The following is a 15,631-nucleotide window of genomic DNA, read 5'->3' as shown; positions in this document are numbered from 1 at the left end:
TGGCTGCAACTCTGGGCAAAACACTCTCTGGGATCAATTTACCCATTTGTAAAGTAAAGGGGTCATACTAGATCAGATACTTAAGGCACAAAAGAATCATCTAAGAAACTTTGGAAGGAAGCCCCTCCCGAAGAGGTTGTGATTCAACAGGTTTGGTGTGGGTTCCCAAAATTTTAATGAGCGCTCCTGGTGATCCTACTACTTATGGACTATGCACTCTACTATAGGAAACTGTATCAGGTGATTACTAAAATACTTTCCAATCATAAAGTACTGGTGAGAAACCATAAAACCAATGGTTCTCAAACTGTGATCCGTAGATCCCTGAAAAGGTCCCTGAGACCACTTCTGGGAGTCTGCAAGGTCAAAACTATTTTCATAATAACACTAAGGCATTATTTGCCCTTTCCACTGTGTTGACATTTGCAGTGATGGTGCAAAATCAACAACATTTTTCATAATAAAATTTGAACCTTAAAAAGAAATATATGATTTTCAGAAATTTGTATCTGTCAATAGAAGCTTGACAGTTCCTAATACTTAAAGATTCTCAGAGGATACTGGTGGTAATATTAACAAATATAATTATTTGATATTGTGTAATGACATGTTAGGATTTGGAAGATCTGAAAAATTAAATGACTCGGTATTTCATGTTATAAAATCATTCATGGGTAAAAGACCTATTCAAATTACAGGGTAGGTCAATGGATTTTAATATAACAGACTACAAAAATTCATGAGTATGGTTTTAGATTTCACATTACAACCAAACTTTAAGAAACTACCACTTATCTACCATATGATCCAGCAATTTCACTCCTAGGAATATATCCTAGAGAAATAAGAGCTGTCATACAAATAGACATATGCGCACCCATGTTCATTGCAGCATATTCACAATAGCAAAAAGATGGAAACAACCTAAATGCCCGTCAACAGATGAATGGACAAACTATGGTACATATACACAATGGAATACTATGCAACCATAAAGAACAATGATGAATCCGTGAAACATCTCACAACATGGATGAATCTGGAGGGCATTATGCTGAGTGAAATTAGTCGCAAAAGGGTAAATATTGTATGAGACCACTATTATAAGAACTCAAGAAAAGGTTTAAACACAGAAGAAAGCATTCCTTGATGGTTACAAGGGTGGGGGGAGGGGAATTCACTAACTAGATAGTAGGCAAGGATCATCTTCAGTGAAGGGAAGGACAACACACAATACAGGGGAAGTCAGCACGACTGGACCAAAGTAAAAGCGAAGAAGTTACCTGAATGGATCCAAACAATTTGAAGGACAGAATAGCTGGGGCTGGGGCCTGGGGGCCAGAGTTTTGGGGGAAATCTAGATCAACTGGCATAACAAAGTTTATTAAGAAAAAGTTCTTTATTCCACCTTGGTGAGTGGCATCTGGGGTCTTAAAAGCTTGTAAGCAGCCATCTATGATGCATCAATGGGTCCCAACCCACTTGGAGCGAAGGAGAATGAAGAACACCAAAGACACAAGAGACAAAAGGGCCACATAAACCAGAGACTCCATCAGCCTGAGACTAGAAGAACTAGATGGTGCCCAGCTACCACCAATGACTGCCCTGACAGGAACACAACAGAGAGTCCCTGACAGAGCAGAAGAAAATGCAGGGCAGAACTCAAATTCATGTAGAGAGACCAGACTTACTGGTGTGACTGAGACTGGAGGAACCCCCAAAGCTATGGCCCCAAGACGCTCTGTTAACCCAGAAAAAAACCATTCCTGAAACCCACTTTTCAGGCAAAGATTAGATTGGACTATAAAACATAACATCGTACTCATGAAGAGTGTATTTCTTAGTTCCAGCAGATTTATAGGAGACCAAATGGGTAGCTCATGTGCAGAGTAGGATCAGAAGGCAGGAATGGACAAGAGCTGGTTGGATGGACACAGGAAACCTGGGGTGGAGAAGGGGAGTGTGCTGTCACATTATAAGGATTCCAACTACTTTCACAGAATAATATGTATATAACTTTTTATGTGAGAAATTAACTTGAGCTGTAAACTTTTACCTAATGTATAATTTAAAAAAAAAAAACAAAAAATGAGTTGAGTTTGCCAGTGAACCAGAACTAATTTGAAAAAAGGAAGAAAAAACAATCTTTGATGGTTATGAGGGAGGGGAAGGGTGGGGATGGAAAAACACTAACTAGACAATAGGTAAGTAGTACCTCTGGTGAAGGGTAAGACTGTACACAATACTGGGGAAGTCAGCACAACTTGACCAAGGCAAGGGCATGGAAACTTCACAGACACATCCAAACTCCCAGAGGGACAGAATTACTGGGCTGAGGGCTGGGGATCATGGTCTTGGGGAACGCCTAGCTCAATTGGCATAACACAGTTTTTAAAGAAAACGTTCTACATTCTACTTTGGTAAGTAGCATCTGGGGTCTTAAAAGCTTGTGAGTGGCCACCTAAGATAGTCCACAAGTCCCACCCCATCTGGAGCAAGGGAGAATGAAGAAAACCAAAGACAGAAGGGAAAGAATAGTCCAAAGGGCTAATGGATCACAACTACCACAGCCTCCACCAGACTAAGTACAGCACAACTAGACGGTGCCTGGCTAACAACATCGCCTGCTGTGACAGGGATCACAATAGAGGGTCCCGGACAGAGCTGGAGAAAAATGTAGAACAAAATTTTAACTCACACAAAAAAAGACCAGACTTACTGGTCTAACAGAGACTGGAGAAATCCTGAGAGTATGGCCCCTGGACACCCTTTTAACTCAGTACTGAACTCACTTGTAAGGTTCACCCTTCAGCCAAAGATTAGACAGGCCCATAAAACAAAACAAAAATAAATGGGCATACCAGCCCAGGGGCGAGGGGACAGGAAAGATGGTAACAGGGAACCCAAGGTCGAGAAGGGGAGAGTGTTGACATGTGGTGGGGTTGACGACCAATGTCACAAAACAGTATGTGTATTGTTTAATGAGAAATTAATTTGCCCTGTAAACCATCTAAAGTAGAATAAAAAAAAAAAAAAAATTGAACAAAACAAAACAAAACTACCCTTTGAGTTCTGATGCAGTATCAGGAGTCCTGGAATTCCCATTTCCAGGGAATGGGAATTACAGAACACTTACTTGGGCTCATGAGGAAGCTGTACATAGATCAAGAGGCAGTCATTCGAACAGAACAAGGGGATACTGCATGGATTAAGGTCAAGAAAGTGTGCGTCAGGATTGTATCCTCTCAACGTACCTATTCAAACTGTCTGCTAAGCAAATAAGTTGAGAAGCAGGACTATATATATGAAGAAACTTGGCACCAGGATTGGAGGAAGACTCATTAACAGACTGCGATATGCAGATGACACAACCTTGCTTGCTGAAAGTGAAAAGGACTTGAAGCACTTACTGATGAAGATCAAAGGCTATAAACCCAAAAAAAACCCACTGCCAACGAGTCGAAGACTATAGCCTTCATTATTGATTATGCCTCACCATAAAGAAAACAAAAATCCTCAGAACTGGACCAATAAGCAACAACATACTAAATGGAGAAAAGATTAAAGTTATCAAGGATTTCATTTTACTTGGATCCACAATCAATACCCATAGAAACAGAAGTCAAGAAATCAAAAGACCCATTGCACTGGGCAAATCTGCTGTAAAAGACCTCTTTAAAGTGTTGAAAAGCAAAGATATCAACTTGAGGATTAAGCTGTGCCTGACCTAAGCCATGGTGTTTTCAATCATCTCATACGCTTGCGAAAGCTGGACGATGAATAAAGAAGAAAGAAGAACTGATGTCTTTCAATTGTGGTGCAGACAAAGAATACTGAATGTACCATGGACTGCCAGAAGAACGAATAAATCTGTCGAGGAAGAAGTACATCCAGATTGCTCCTTAGAAGCAAGGATGGCGAGACTACATCTCACATACTTTGGACATGTTATCAGGAGGGATCAGTCCCTGGAGAAGGACATCATGCTTGGGAAAGTAGAGGGTCAGAGAAAAAGAGGAAGACCCTCAGTGAGATGGATTGACACAGTGGCTGCAACAACAGGCCCAAGCATAACAATGATTATGAGGATGGTGCAGGACCAGGTAGTGTTTCGTTCTGTTGCACATAGGATCGCTAGGAGTCAGAACCTAGTTGATGTCACCTAACAACCACGGCAATATCAGGATCTCTGCCATCAGAAGCACCATGCCATCTTTCCACAGCGAAGACCCAAAAAACTAAGTAAAACAGAGACAAATGTCATTCCTGGAACCCGAAGTGTCAAATGAAGAGATAAAGAACTCTGTCAAACACCGAATGGAATAAGAAACTGACATAAGACAGAGGGTGAAGAGAGATACGTGTGGAGGTCCCCTATCAGTTAACGCAGCATGGATTCGCCATCTTGGACTCCTGTCAGGGATCGGTGGTCAGGAAGCATGGGAAAGGAGCTTCAAAGAGCTCCCAGCAGGAGACAGAGTACCCGGTAAACAGTGATACACGCTTTCCCGCTCCCATCCTCTCCCCACTGTTCTACCTCTGAGCTTCCAGGCTGGCTGTGGTGGCTCAGTCAGCCTGGAAGCATGGTACTCGTGCCACTTGGACCAACCCAATCCGCACTGGTGATCAGCAGACAGGGAGTACAGGAAAGCAGCTTCACGAAGTTCCCAGCAGGAAACGGAGCATCAGGTAACAAGTGATATACGCTTTCCTAATCCCCACCCTTCTCCCCCATCCCTTCAGCCTCCTCTGCTTCCTGCCAGCCTCCGTCTTTTGGTCAGGAGGCAACTGCTTTGGCCCTGGGCCGCTTGGATTCGCCCTACCCACACTGGCCCTCTCCCTGAATTGGTGGTGTTTCTTTCTGTTTCTTCCCTGACTCCCACCACCTCCCTCTCCTTTCTCTTGAACACCTGGCTCTGTGTGCCACCTTTGCTTCTCCTTGAAAGGCTATGAAGTCTCGCTCAACTGGGGAACCACTCCCCCAGCCCGTGACACCATGCTGGTGGGATCCCTGTAGCTTTTTTCTTTTTTGCTTGTTTTGTTTGTTTTCTTCTCCTTTTCACAGCTTGGGAGCCCCTTCTAGCCAGGCTGCAGTGTACAGCTTAGGAGCCACCCCCTCAATCTGGGCAGCCATGTAGGTGGGATCCCTGGGGGCATTTCTTTTTTTCTTTCTTCTCTCTTTTTCCCTTGCTGTCTTTTTTCATTTCTCAGTTCTTGTTTCTCTACACTTACCTTCTTTTCCTGTCTCCTGAATACCTGGTACTGTGTAACATCTACAACCTGTCTAGGCAGGCTCTATTTTGCAGCCTGGGAGCCACTTCCCTGGTCTTCGCGGCTGCACTGGTAGGACCACTGGGGGCTTTTCTTTTCCAAATTTTTATCTAGCTTTTTTAAATTTCTTTTTCCCTTTTTCTCCATTTCTTAGTTTCTTGTCTCTCCATTTCAATGGGAAGTTGCCTTAGCACTTTTTTTTCCCTTTGTCTGTTTTTGGCTCCTATTTCTCTCTCCTCTTTCCCATACCCATATGAGCTTCACACATCACAACCTCCCCCCTCTTCCCTGCCTACCTGCACTGTGTGCTGAACATCGTACCCCTGAGCAGCACAGGCATGGAAAACCAAAGCCTGCCCAGCACTGATTCCTGGCCCACTCTGATGGCCCTAGTACATGCCACAAACAATCCACCCCAGGCCTTCCCCTTCAGCTGGACCTGCCCATTGAGCAAGAAAGTGAAAAGTATGGTGACTACAGACAAGCAAACTACAAAGACTTCATGGTCCGCCTGCTCAGACATAACCAAATAAAACAAAAAAGCAGGACGAAACAAACAAATCTACAATCAAGAAATGAAAACAACTGCTAAAAGCCCTGAAGACAATAGGCAATATCAAAATATATTTAAAAAAAAAAAAAGGAAAGGATGGTTCCAGTAGGTGTCCAAAACAAAACACCAGATGACTTTCCAGTAGAAGAAAAGGCGGTAGAACTACCTGACAGGGAATTCAAAGCTCTAATATTCAGAGCTATTGAAGAGTTGAAGCAAAAAGCAGATAAAAATGAGGAAGAAATAGACAAATTTATGGAAAAGGCAGAAAAATTCATAGAAAATATGGACAAAAAATGGAATAATTCAGGAGAATAATACAGGAACAAAATGCCAAAATAAACTCACAACTAGAAATCATACAAAAACAACTAGAAATCCAAAGGATAAACAACAAGATTTCAGAAATGGATGATGTCATAGAAGAGCTGAGAGTAATAGAAGATGGGATCAGCGAAATTGAAGACAAACACTTGGATACAACCCTGAGGAAAAATCAGGAAAAAAGAAAAATGAAGGAACCCTGGGAATTACGTGGGATACAATAAAAAACAAATATGTGTGAGTGATCGGAATTCCAGAACAGGGGCAGAAAACGGAAAACACAGAGAAGATCACTGAAGAATTCCTGACAGAAAATGTCTCTAATATCATGAATGACAAAAAACCGACCATCCAAGAAGCCCAACGAACCCCATATAGGATAGACCCCAAAAGAAAAACACCAAGGCATATCATAATCACACTCGCTAAAACCAAAGACAAAGAAAAAGTCCTGTGAGGAGCTCAAGAAAAACAAGAATTCACACACAGAGGAGAAACAATGAGACTTTACTCTGATTATTTGGCAGAAACCATGCAGGCAAGAAGGCAGTGGAACATATATAAAACCTTGAAAGAAAAAAATTGCCAGCCAAGAATAATATATCCTGCAAAACTCATGTCCAGATATGATGGTGAAATTAGGACATTTCCAGATAAACAGAAATTAAGGAATATGTAAAAACCAAACCAAAATTACAAGAGTTGTTAAAGGAAGTCCTTCGATCTGAGAACAAACATCAGACCACAGCCTGAATCTAAGATGCAAGATTGTAGCAGCCAGATACCAACGTAGGAAACAAACTCTCAAGGACTATCCAAAGCCAAAAGAACTGCAACAGGGAACCAGAGAGGTTAATCTGTAAATAACAACAACATCAGAACAATAAAAGAGGGAATAAGCGGTGTAGATATAGAACTTTCTAATGGAGAGGAAGGCAAGGCGATACCAAGTGATAATAGACTGGTTCAAACCTAGGAAAATAAGGGTAAATTTCAAGGTAACCACAAAGAAAGTTAACAAACCTACTCATCAAAATAAAAACACAAAGTCTCAATAAAAACAAAATCTACAACAACAAAAGAAATCCACAAACAAAAGGAACTCACCACAGGAGAGTAAGAGGAACAAAGAAAATGTTAGCACTGCAAAATGACAGCAATAAACTCACACCTATCAACAATTACACTGAATGTAAATGGCCTAAATATACCTATAAAGAGACACAGAGTGACAGAATGGATAAAAAACCAGGATCCATCAATATGGTGTCTACAAGAGACACACCTTAGAAACAAAGAGATGAATGTATTAAAAATCAAAGGATGGGAAAAAATGTATCAAGCAAATAACTACCAAAAAACAGCATGAGTAGCAATACTAATGTCAGATAAAACAGACTTTAAAACAAAAGCCACCATAATAGACAAAGAAGGGCACTATATAATGATTAAAGGGATGATCAATCATGAAGACTTAACTATAATAAACATCTACGCATCCAATGACAGGGCTCCAAAATACAAAAAAACAAACTCCAACAGCACTGAAAAGAGAAATTGACAGTTCCACAATAATAGGTGTCATGGACTGAATTGTGTCTCCCCAAAATATCTGTCAACTTGGCTGGGCCATGAGTCCCAGTATTATGTGATTATCCACCACTGTACATGATTTCTCTATGTGTTGTAAATCCTATCACTATGATGAAATAAGATGGATTAGTGGCAGTTATACTGATGAGGTCTACAAGATTAGGTAGTGTGTTAAGCCAATCTCTTTTGAGATATAAAAGAGAGAAGTGAGCATAGAGACAGGGGATCCTAATACCACCAAGAAAGCAGTACCGGGAGCAGAGCGCATCCTTTGGACCTGAGGTTCCTGCACTGAGATACTCACAGAACAAGGGAAGATTGGTGAGAAGGATCTTCCTCCAGAGCTGACAAAGAAAGAAAGCCTTCCCCTGGAGCTGATACCCTGAATTTGGACTTCTAACCTACTAGGCTGTGAGAAAATAGATTTCTCTTTGTTGAAGCCATCCATTTGTGGTATTTCTGTTACAGCAGCACTAGATAACTAAGACAGTAGGAGACTTCAACACACCACTCTCAGTAAAGAACAGAACATCTAGAAAGAAACTCAACAAAGATACAGAAGAGCTAAAGAGCACAGTCAGCCAACATGACCTCAGAGACATATAAAGAAATCTCCACCCAACAACTGCAAAGTACACACTCTTTTCCAATGCACACGGAATGTTCTCCAGAATGGACCACATCTTAAACCACAGAGCAATCCTCAATAAAATCCAGAACTCTGAGATAATACAAAGTATCTTGTCTGACCACAACACCATCGCAGTAGAAATTAATAACAGGAAGAGTAAGGAAAAAAAAAAATCAATTACATGGACACTGAATAACACCCTGCTTAAAAATCACTGGGTAATACAAGAAATCAGACAGAATCAAAAAATTTCTAGACTCAAACAAGAATGAAAACACATTATACCAAAACCACTGGGTAATACAAGAAATCAGATAGGATCAAAAAATTTCTAGACCCAAACAAGAATGAAAACACATTATACCAAACCTCTGGGACACAGCAAAAGCAGTCCGCCAAGGTCAATTTATAGCAATTGATGTACACATCAAAAAGAAGGGACAAAATCAAAACATTAGCTACACAACTTGAACAAATAGAAAGAGAATAGCAAAAGAAGCCCATGATCACCAGAAGAAAGGAAATAATAAAGATCAGAGCAGAAAAAAATGAAATAGGGAATAGAAAAACAATAGAAAGAATGAACAATACCAAAAGCTGGTTCTTTGAAAGGATCAACCAAATTGATAAACCACTGGCCAAACTGACAAAAGAAAAACAGGAGAGGATGCAAATAATCCAAAAAAGAAATGAAATGGGAGACAGTACTGCATTACAAAGTCCAACACCCATTCCTGATAAAAACTCTCAATAAACAACATATAGAAGGGAATTTCTCAATAAAGGGCATCTATGTAAAACCAATGGCTAACATCATTCTTAATGGAGTGAGGCTGAAAACATTCCCCTTCAGAACAGGAACAAGACAAGGATGCCCTTTATCACCATTCCTATTTAACATCATGTTGGAAGTCCTAGAGAGAGCAATAAGGCAAGAAACAGAAACAAAGAGCATCAAAATTGTTAATGAAGAAGTTAAACTGTCCCTATTTATGGATGATACACTAATACATAGAAAACCCAAAAGACTCCATGAGAAAACTACTGGAACTAATAGGTTCAGCAGAGTAGCAGGATACAAGATAAACATAAAAAATCAGTTGGATTCCTATACACCAATAAAGAGAATGACGAAAAAGAAATCAAGAAAACAATACCATTTGTAATAGCCCCTAAAAAAATAAAATACTTGGAAATAAATCTAACCACGGATGTAAAAGACCTATACCAAGAAAACTACAAAACACTACTGCAAGAAACCAAAAGAGATCTACATAAATGGAAAAACATACCATGCTCATGGATAGGTAGGCTCGATATTGTGAAAATGACAATTCCACCAAGTGATTTACAAATACAATGAAATCTCCATCCAAATACCAACAACATTCTTTAAAGAGATGGAAAAACTTATCATTTACAAGGAAAGGGAAGAAGCCCTGGATAAGTAAAGCACTGATGAAGAAGAAGAATAAAGTAGGAGGACTCACACTACATGACCTCTGAACCTACTATACAGCTACAGTAGTCAAAACATCCTGGTACTGGTACAATGACAGATACATTGACCAACGGAACAGAACTGAAAATCCAGATGTAAATCCATCCACCTATGGTAACCTGATCTTTGACAAGGGCTCAGAGTCCATCAAATGAACAAAAGATAGTCTTTTTAACAAATGGTGCTGGCATCTGCAAAAAAAAAAAAAAAAAATGAAACAGGAGCCATAGCTCATACCACACACAGAAACTAACTCAAAATGGATCAATGACCTAAATATAAAGCCAAAATTATGAAGTCTACAGAAGAATAAATAGGATCAACACTAGAGGCCCTAATACACAGCATTAACAAGATACAAACCAGAACCAACAACACATAAGCTCCAGAGGATAAGCTAGATAACTGGAATCTTCTAAAAATTAAACACTTATGCTCCTCAAAAGTCTTCTCCAAAGAGTAAAAAGGAAACCTACAGACTAGGAAAAAATTTTTGTCTATTATAAATCAGACAAAGGTCTAATCTCTAAAATCTACAAGAAAATCCAACACCTCTACAACAAAAAGAGAGATAATCCAATTAAAAAATGGGCAAAGGAGATGAATGGACACTTCACCCAAGAAGACATTCATGCGGTCAACAGACAACATGAGGAAATGCTCATGATCTCTAGCCATTAGAGAAATGCAAATCAAAACCACAATGAGATACCATCTCACTCCGGCATTACTGGCAAGAATCCATAAAACAGGAAATAACAAAAGCTGGAGAGAGTGCAGGGACATTGGAATTCTTATGCACTGCTGGTTGGAGTGCAAAATGATACAACCATTTTGGAAAATGATACACTTCCTTAGAAAGCTAAAAATAGATATACCATATGATCCAGCAACCCCACTCCTAGGAATATATCCTACAGAAATAAGAGTCGTCACACGAATAGACATGTCCATACCCATGTTCACAGCAGCATTTTCACAACAGCAAAAAGATGGAAACAACCTAAATGTCCATCAACAGATGACTAGACAAACTGTGGTACATACACACAATGGAGTATTACACAATGATAAAGAACAACAATGAATCTATGAAGCATCTCAGTCTGGATGGCATCATACAATAAATCAATCACAAAAGGATAAATGTTGTATGAGACCACTACTGTAAAAACTCATGAAAAGGTTTACACACAAAAAGAAGCAATCTTTGATGGTTACAAGGGAGGGAAGGGGAGGGATGGAAAAACACTTAACAGATGATAGATAAGCGGTAACTTTGGCGAAGGCTAAGACAGTACACAATACTGGGGAAGCCAGCACAACCTGTCCAAGGCAAGGTCATGGTAGCTTCATTGACACATCCAAACTCCCCAAGGGACCGAACTGCTGGGCTGTGGGGACCAAGGTCTCAGGGAACATGTAGCTCAACTGGCATAACATCATTTATAAAGAAAACGTTCTACATTCTACTTCTGTGAGTAGCGTCTGGGGTCTTAAAAGCCTGTGAGCAGCCATCTAGGATACTCCACTGGTCTCACCCCTTCAGGAGCAAGGAAGAATGAAGAAAACTAAAGATACAAGGGAAAAGATTAGTCCAAAGGTCTAATGGACCACATCTACCACGGCCTTCAGCAGACTGAGTACAGTACAACTAGATGGTACCCGGCTACCACCACTGACTGCTCTGACAGGGATCATAATAGAGGGTCCCAGACTGGGCTGGAGAAAAATGTAAAACAAAATTCTAACTCAAAAAGGAAGACAAGACTTGCTGACCTGACAGAGATTTGCTGGCCTGAGAGTATGGCCTCCGGATACCCTTTCAGCTCAGTAATGAAGTCACTCCTGAGGTCCACCCTTCAGCCAAAGATTGAACAGGCTCATGGAACAAGACAAGACTAAAGGAACACACCAGCCCTTGGGCAGGGACTGGAAGGCAGCAGGGAACAGAAAAGGTGGTAAAAGGGAGCCCAGGGTTGAGAAGGGAGAGTACTGACATGTCATGGGGTTGTTAACCAATGTCACAGAACAATGTGTGCAGTTACTGTTTGATGAGAAACTAGTTTGTTCTATAAACCTTCAGCTAAAGTACAAAAAAAAAAAAAAAAAAAGCCCTGGTGGTGGAGTGGTTAAGAGTTCATCTGCCAGCGAAAAGGCTGGCAGTTTCAATCCACCAGTCGCTCCTTGGAAACCTTACGGGGCAGCTCTATTCTGTCCTATAGGGACGCTATGTGTTGGGATCAACTTGACGGCAACAGGTTTGTTTGTTTTGGGTGTACTATCAAAGAAGAATATACCCAATTATTTGAAAAAGCTATTAAAATACTCTCTTTTCCAACTGTATATCTGAGGCAAAATTTTCTACATATATTTCAATCAAAACAACTTATTATAACAGACTGAATGCAGATACAAGAATCCAGCTGTCTTCTATTAAGCCAAACATTAAAAAATTTGTAAGACTTGCAAAAATGTAAAACTGTGCCATTCTTCTAAGTTTTTTTCATAAAAACATAATGGGTTTATCACTATTAAATAAATCAGAAAATAAATTCTAATATGGCAAATACTGATAGACATAACTCATGTAAATAAAAGCTCTTTGGGGTCCTCAATAATTCTAAGAGTGCACAAAGGATCTGAGTCCATAAAACTTGAGAGCCACTGTCCAGATCAAAGGAGGCCTGGTGGTACAGTGGTTAAGTGCTTGGCTGCTAATTAAAAGGTCAGCAATTCATACTCACCAGCCACTCCATGAGAGAAAGATGTTACAGTCTGCTTCCCTAAAGATTTATAGCCTTGGAAACCCTATGAGGCAGTTCTACTCTGTCCTGTGGGGTTGCTATGAGTCAAAATTGACTTGAAGGCAGTGGGTTTGGTCTGGCTTGGGTCTAGATCAAAAGAAGTACCCAAATCTAGCAGCACAAGGACACGACATGAAGAAGTTTTAAAATATATATAGATGCCAAGGTCCCACCCTAGTCATGTGAGAGGGAGCCCAAGCAATGTATTTAAAAAAATGTTTGCCAGATGATTCTTACACATGGCCAAGTTTAGAAACCACTGAAACTATCATCTGATTTTGACAGTGAACTTTGAAAATGCTGTTCACTGGTGCCCTCTAATGGCAAATCTGCTCTAATTTATGAAAATAAAATCAGAATAAAGAGAAGACCATGGACTCAGGACACAGAATTTTAACTCTGTAAGGGACCCTGGGGATCATGTAGCCCAACTTCCACTTTATAGATGGAGACTAACGACAACCAGACATCATCAAAATATACGGCGATAAATGCCACGCTGCACTTTGGGCAGGTACAGGCTGTTAAGGCAGCATACAGGAGACATCTATTCCAGATGCAGGAGATAGGTTTCCAGAGGCAACTGTTTCTGAGCTGAAACTTGCAGGATGGGCAAAAATTGAAGGATGAGCATATTTCAGTCAAAAGGGTTGGTATGTACCAAAACTCAGAGGTAAGAGAGGTCATGAATTTGCTCAGTACTAAAGAGAAAAGCAATTTTAAGAGCTTCCAAGTACTAGGTGCTGGCCATGCTGATTATATTGTTTCATGCTCATCACGACCCTATGAGATGTTACCTCCTCAGCTAATCCTACAAATCAACTGTTTGTAGTTTATTACTTTTTTCTTTTCTTTAATTTTTTAATTTTTAAAGCATCTAGCTTTACAAGAACTGTTAACCCTTGGAAAAGCTTACCTAGAGAGGTACAGAAGCTATTCCGTGTTTTAGAAAACACCTGGAAGAAATGGAATGGGCCAGATGCCTTCTAAGGTCCTTGGCTTAATTCGGGGAGAAACAAACCTCTTTTAAATGGAACGCAACTGTAGATTACACTTTAATCATAAACATAGTAATGTTAAGTAAAAACTTTGCAACTCTGCCTTTCTCTTTGTCCTTCTTGTGCCCAGTTTCTATTCTTGCACTAAAATTCTCACATGGAGGCACTACAATATGGTAGACAAAAGAGTTGTTGTGTGTCATTGAGTCGATTTCAACTCAGAGTAGAACTGCCCCACAGAGTTTCCAAGGAGTGGTTCGTGGATTTGAACCGCCTACCTTTTAGTTAGCAGCCTGAGCTCTTAACTGCTGCGTCACCAGGACTCTGGTAGACAGAGTACGACCTCTGAAATCATACATGTATCTGAATTATTAGCTTCAACACATATTAACTGTGACCACTGATAAATTACTTTGAGTTTCTGCATCTAGCAAATGGGGACAACTATCTTCCTCACTGGATTGTCACAAAGCAAAAATTAGAACACATATGTATACACGTAGATGCATTTAGCAGATGCAAGGTCCGTTTCTTGTTTCTCATGCCTTGTGTATCTATCAATCCAAAAGGGTTTGCCTTACTTTCTTTGATGCTGCTTCTGTAGGGCTGCCTCTGATAACTGTCCCTGAAGGATCAATCTTCTTTGCTTATCAATATCTCCTTCCATTCGAGCAAAAGCATGAGAGCCAATGAAAGAGAGATCAACTCCCAAGCCTTCATCTTCCTCTTCTTGGCTGTCTGTAACAAAAAACACCGCTATCAACAGAGCGCTTATGACAAAATTTGACAGACTGTGAACGCTGTAGTGTGGGATGGCTGTGAGGTGACTCCCAACACTGGGGTCAGATTATTCTTTGAGAATGAAAATGAAATCATATTTAGGCATTTGTAGAACTGAAATAATGAAAATCACCTGTCCATGTATGATATGAATTTTAGGAATACATGAATCAATCAAGGTGACCTGGGTGTAATCTTAGGAGAGGAATGGAATCATACTCAAAAAGACAGAAGTAATTATATTATACTGGGGTTTAGGGATGGATTGTTGCTGAGTATCTAACCAAAGTATAAATAATAAAAGTTTAGGAGCATTTATCCAGCATTGTGTGACTGACTGGCACATAACTTCAGCCCCTTTGGCTGGAAGATGGATGGATCAGGATAGTGGGGTATAACCCATGTTCATTAAGAAACATTCTGATCGTAATTTAGTTTCCTACATAGTTCTCTACACTGGTCATGCCAACATAAACATTCTGGTCCATAGGAGTTACAGTTCGCACTACAAATTAGCAAGCTGATATTCTGATTTAACCATATGATCACTGTGAGTTTGGCTCATGGAAGCCAGTCCCTTAGGAACAGATCATCTCTTAGAGTGGTGCCCCCTGCCTTATTGGGTAAAAGGAAAAAAATAAAAAGAAAAAAAAACCCTGGCCCATGGGGAGCTCCTAAAGGCAATGCCATCACTTGAAGGACTTCCCCAAACTTATTTAGTGCCCCCTTCAAGCCATGACAGGCCAACAGCTTAGAAGAGTCTGCTTTCATTTAAAAACAAAAAACAAAAATCCCATGAATTATTCTTCCTTCAAACCTGAAAGTAAAGCTGGTTACATACACTTTAATAGATTTAGCATACTACTGAAAATATTTATGAACGTTAGGGGCTATATCTAAGCAGCCTTGGTGGCATAATAGTTAAGAGCTGGATGCTAACCGAAAGGTTGGGTGTTTGAATCCATCAGCGGCCCCAAGGGAGAAAAGCTCTGGCAATCTTGCCCCTATAAAGATTTACAGCCTAGGAAGCCCTATGGGGGCAGCTCATATGGGTTGCTATGAGTCAGAATCAATGTGACGGCACAAAACAACAACAATAAGGTCTGTATCTGTGAGGAAACAGTATTTTTCTGAGACATGAACACAAATCAAGCACTCTTTAAGAACGGTAGA

General features: G+C 40.2%; 1 protein-coding gene across 3 annotated transcripts in view; it reads right to left on the bottom strand.

Moving 5' to 3' along the window:
• Nucleotides 1–15,631, bottom strand: part of GDAP2 (ganglioside induced differentiation associated protein 2) — a 73,995-nt gene that overhangs the window by 22,422 nt on the left and 35,942 nt on the right. For all 3 annotated transcript variants that reach the window (XM_003409617.4, XM_010589609.3, XM_010589607.3), the window contains exon 8: nucleotides 14,260–14,416. In XM_003409617.4, the coding sequence (XP_003409665.1) occupies nucleotides 14,260–14,416 (157 nt within the window). The remainder of the gene's footprint in view (nucleotides 1–14,259; nucleotides 14,417–15,631) is intronic.

Source organism: Loxodonta africana, chromosome 3, assembly GCF_030014295.1.
Source record: "Loxodonta africana isolate mLoxAfr1 chromosome 3, mLoxAfr1.hap2, whole genome shotgun sequence".
In the NCBI taxonomy this organism is placed as follows: domain Eukaryota; kingdom Metazoa; phylum Chordata; class Mammalia; order Proboscidea; family Elephantidae; genus Loxodonta; species Loxodonta africana.
The sequence above is the reverse complement of the archived record's forward strand: the minus strand, read 5'-3'. Positions and strand labels throughout refer to the sequence as shown.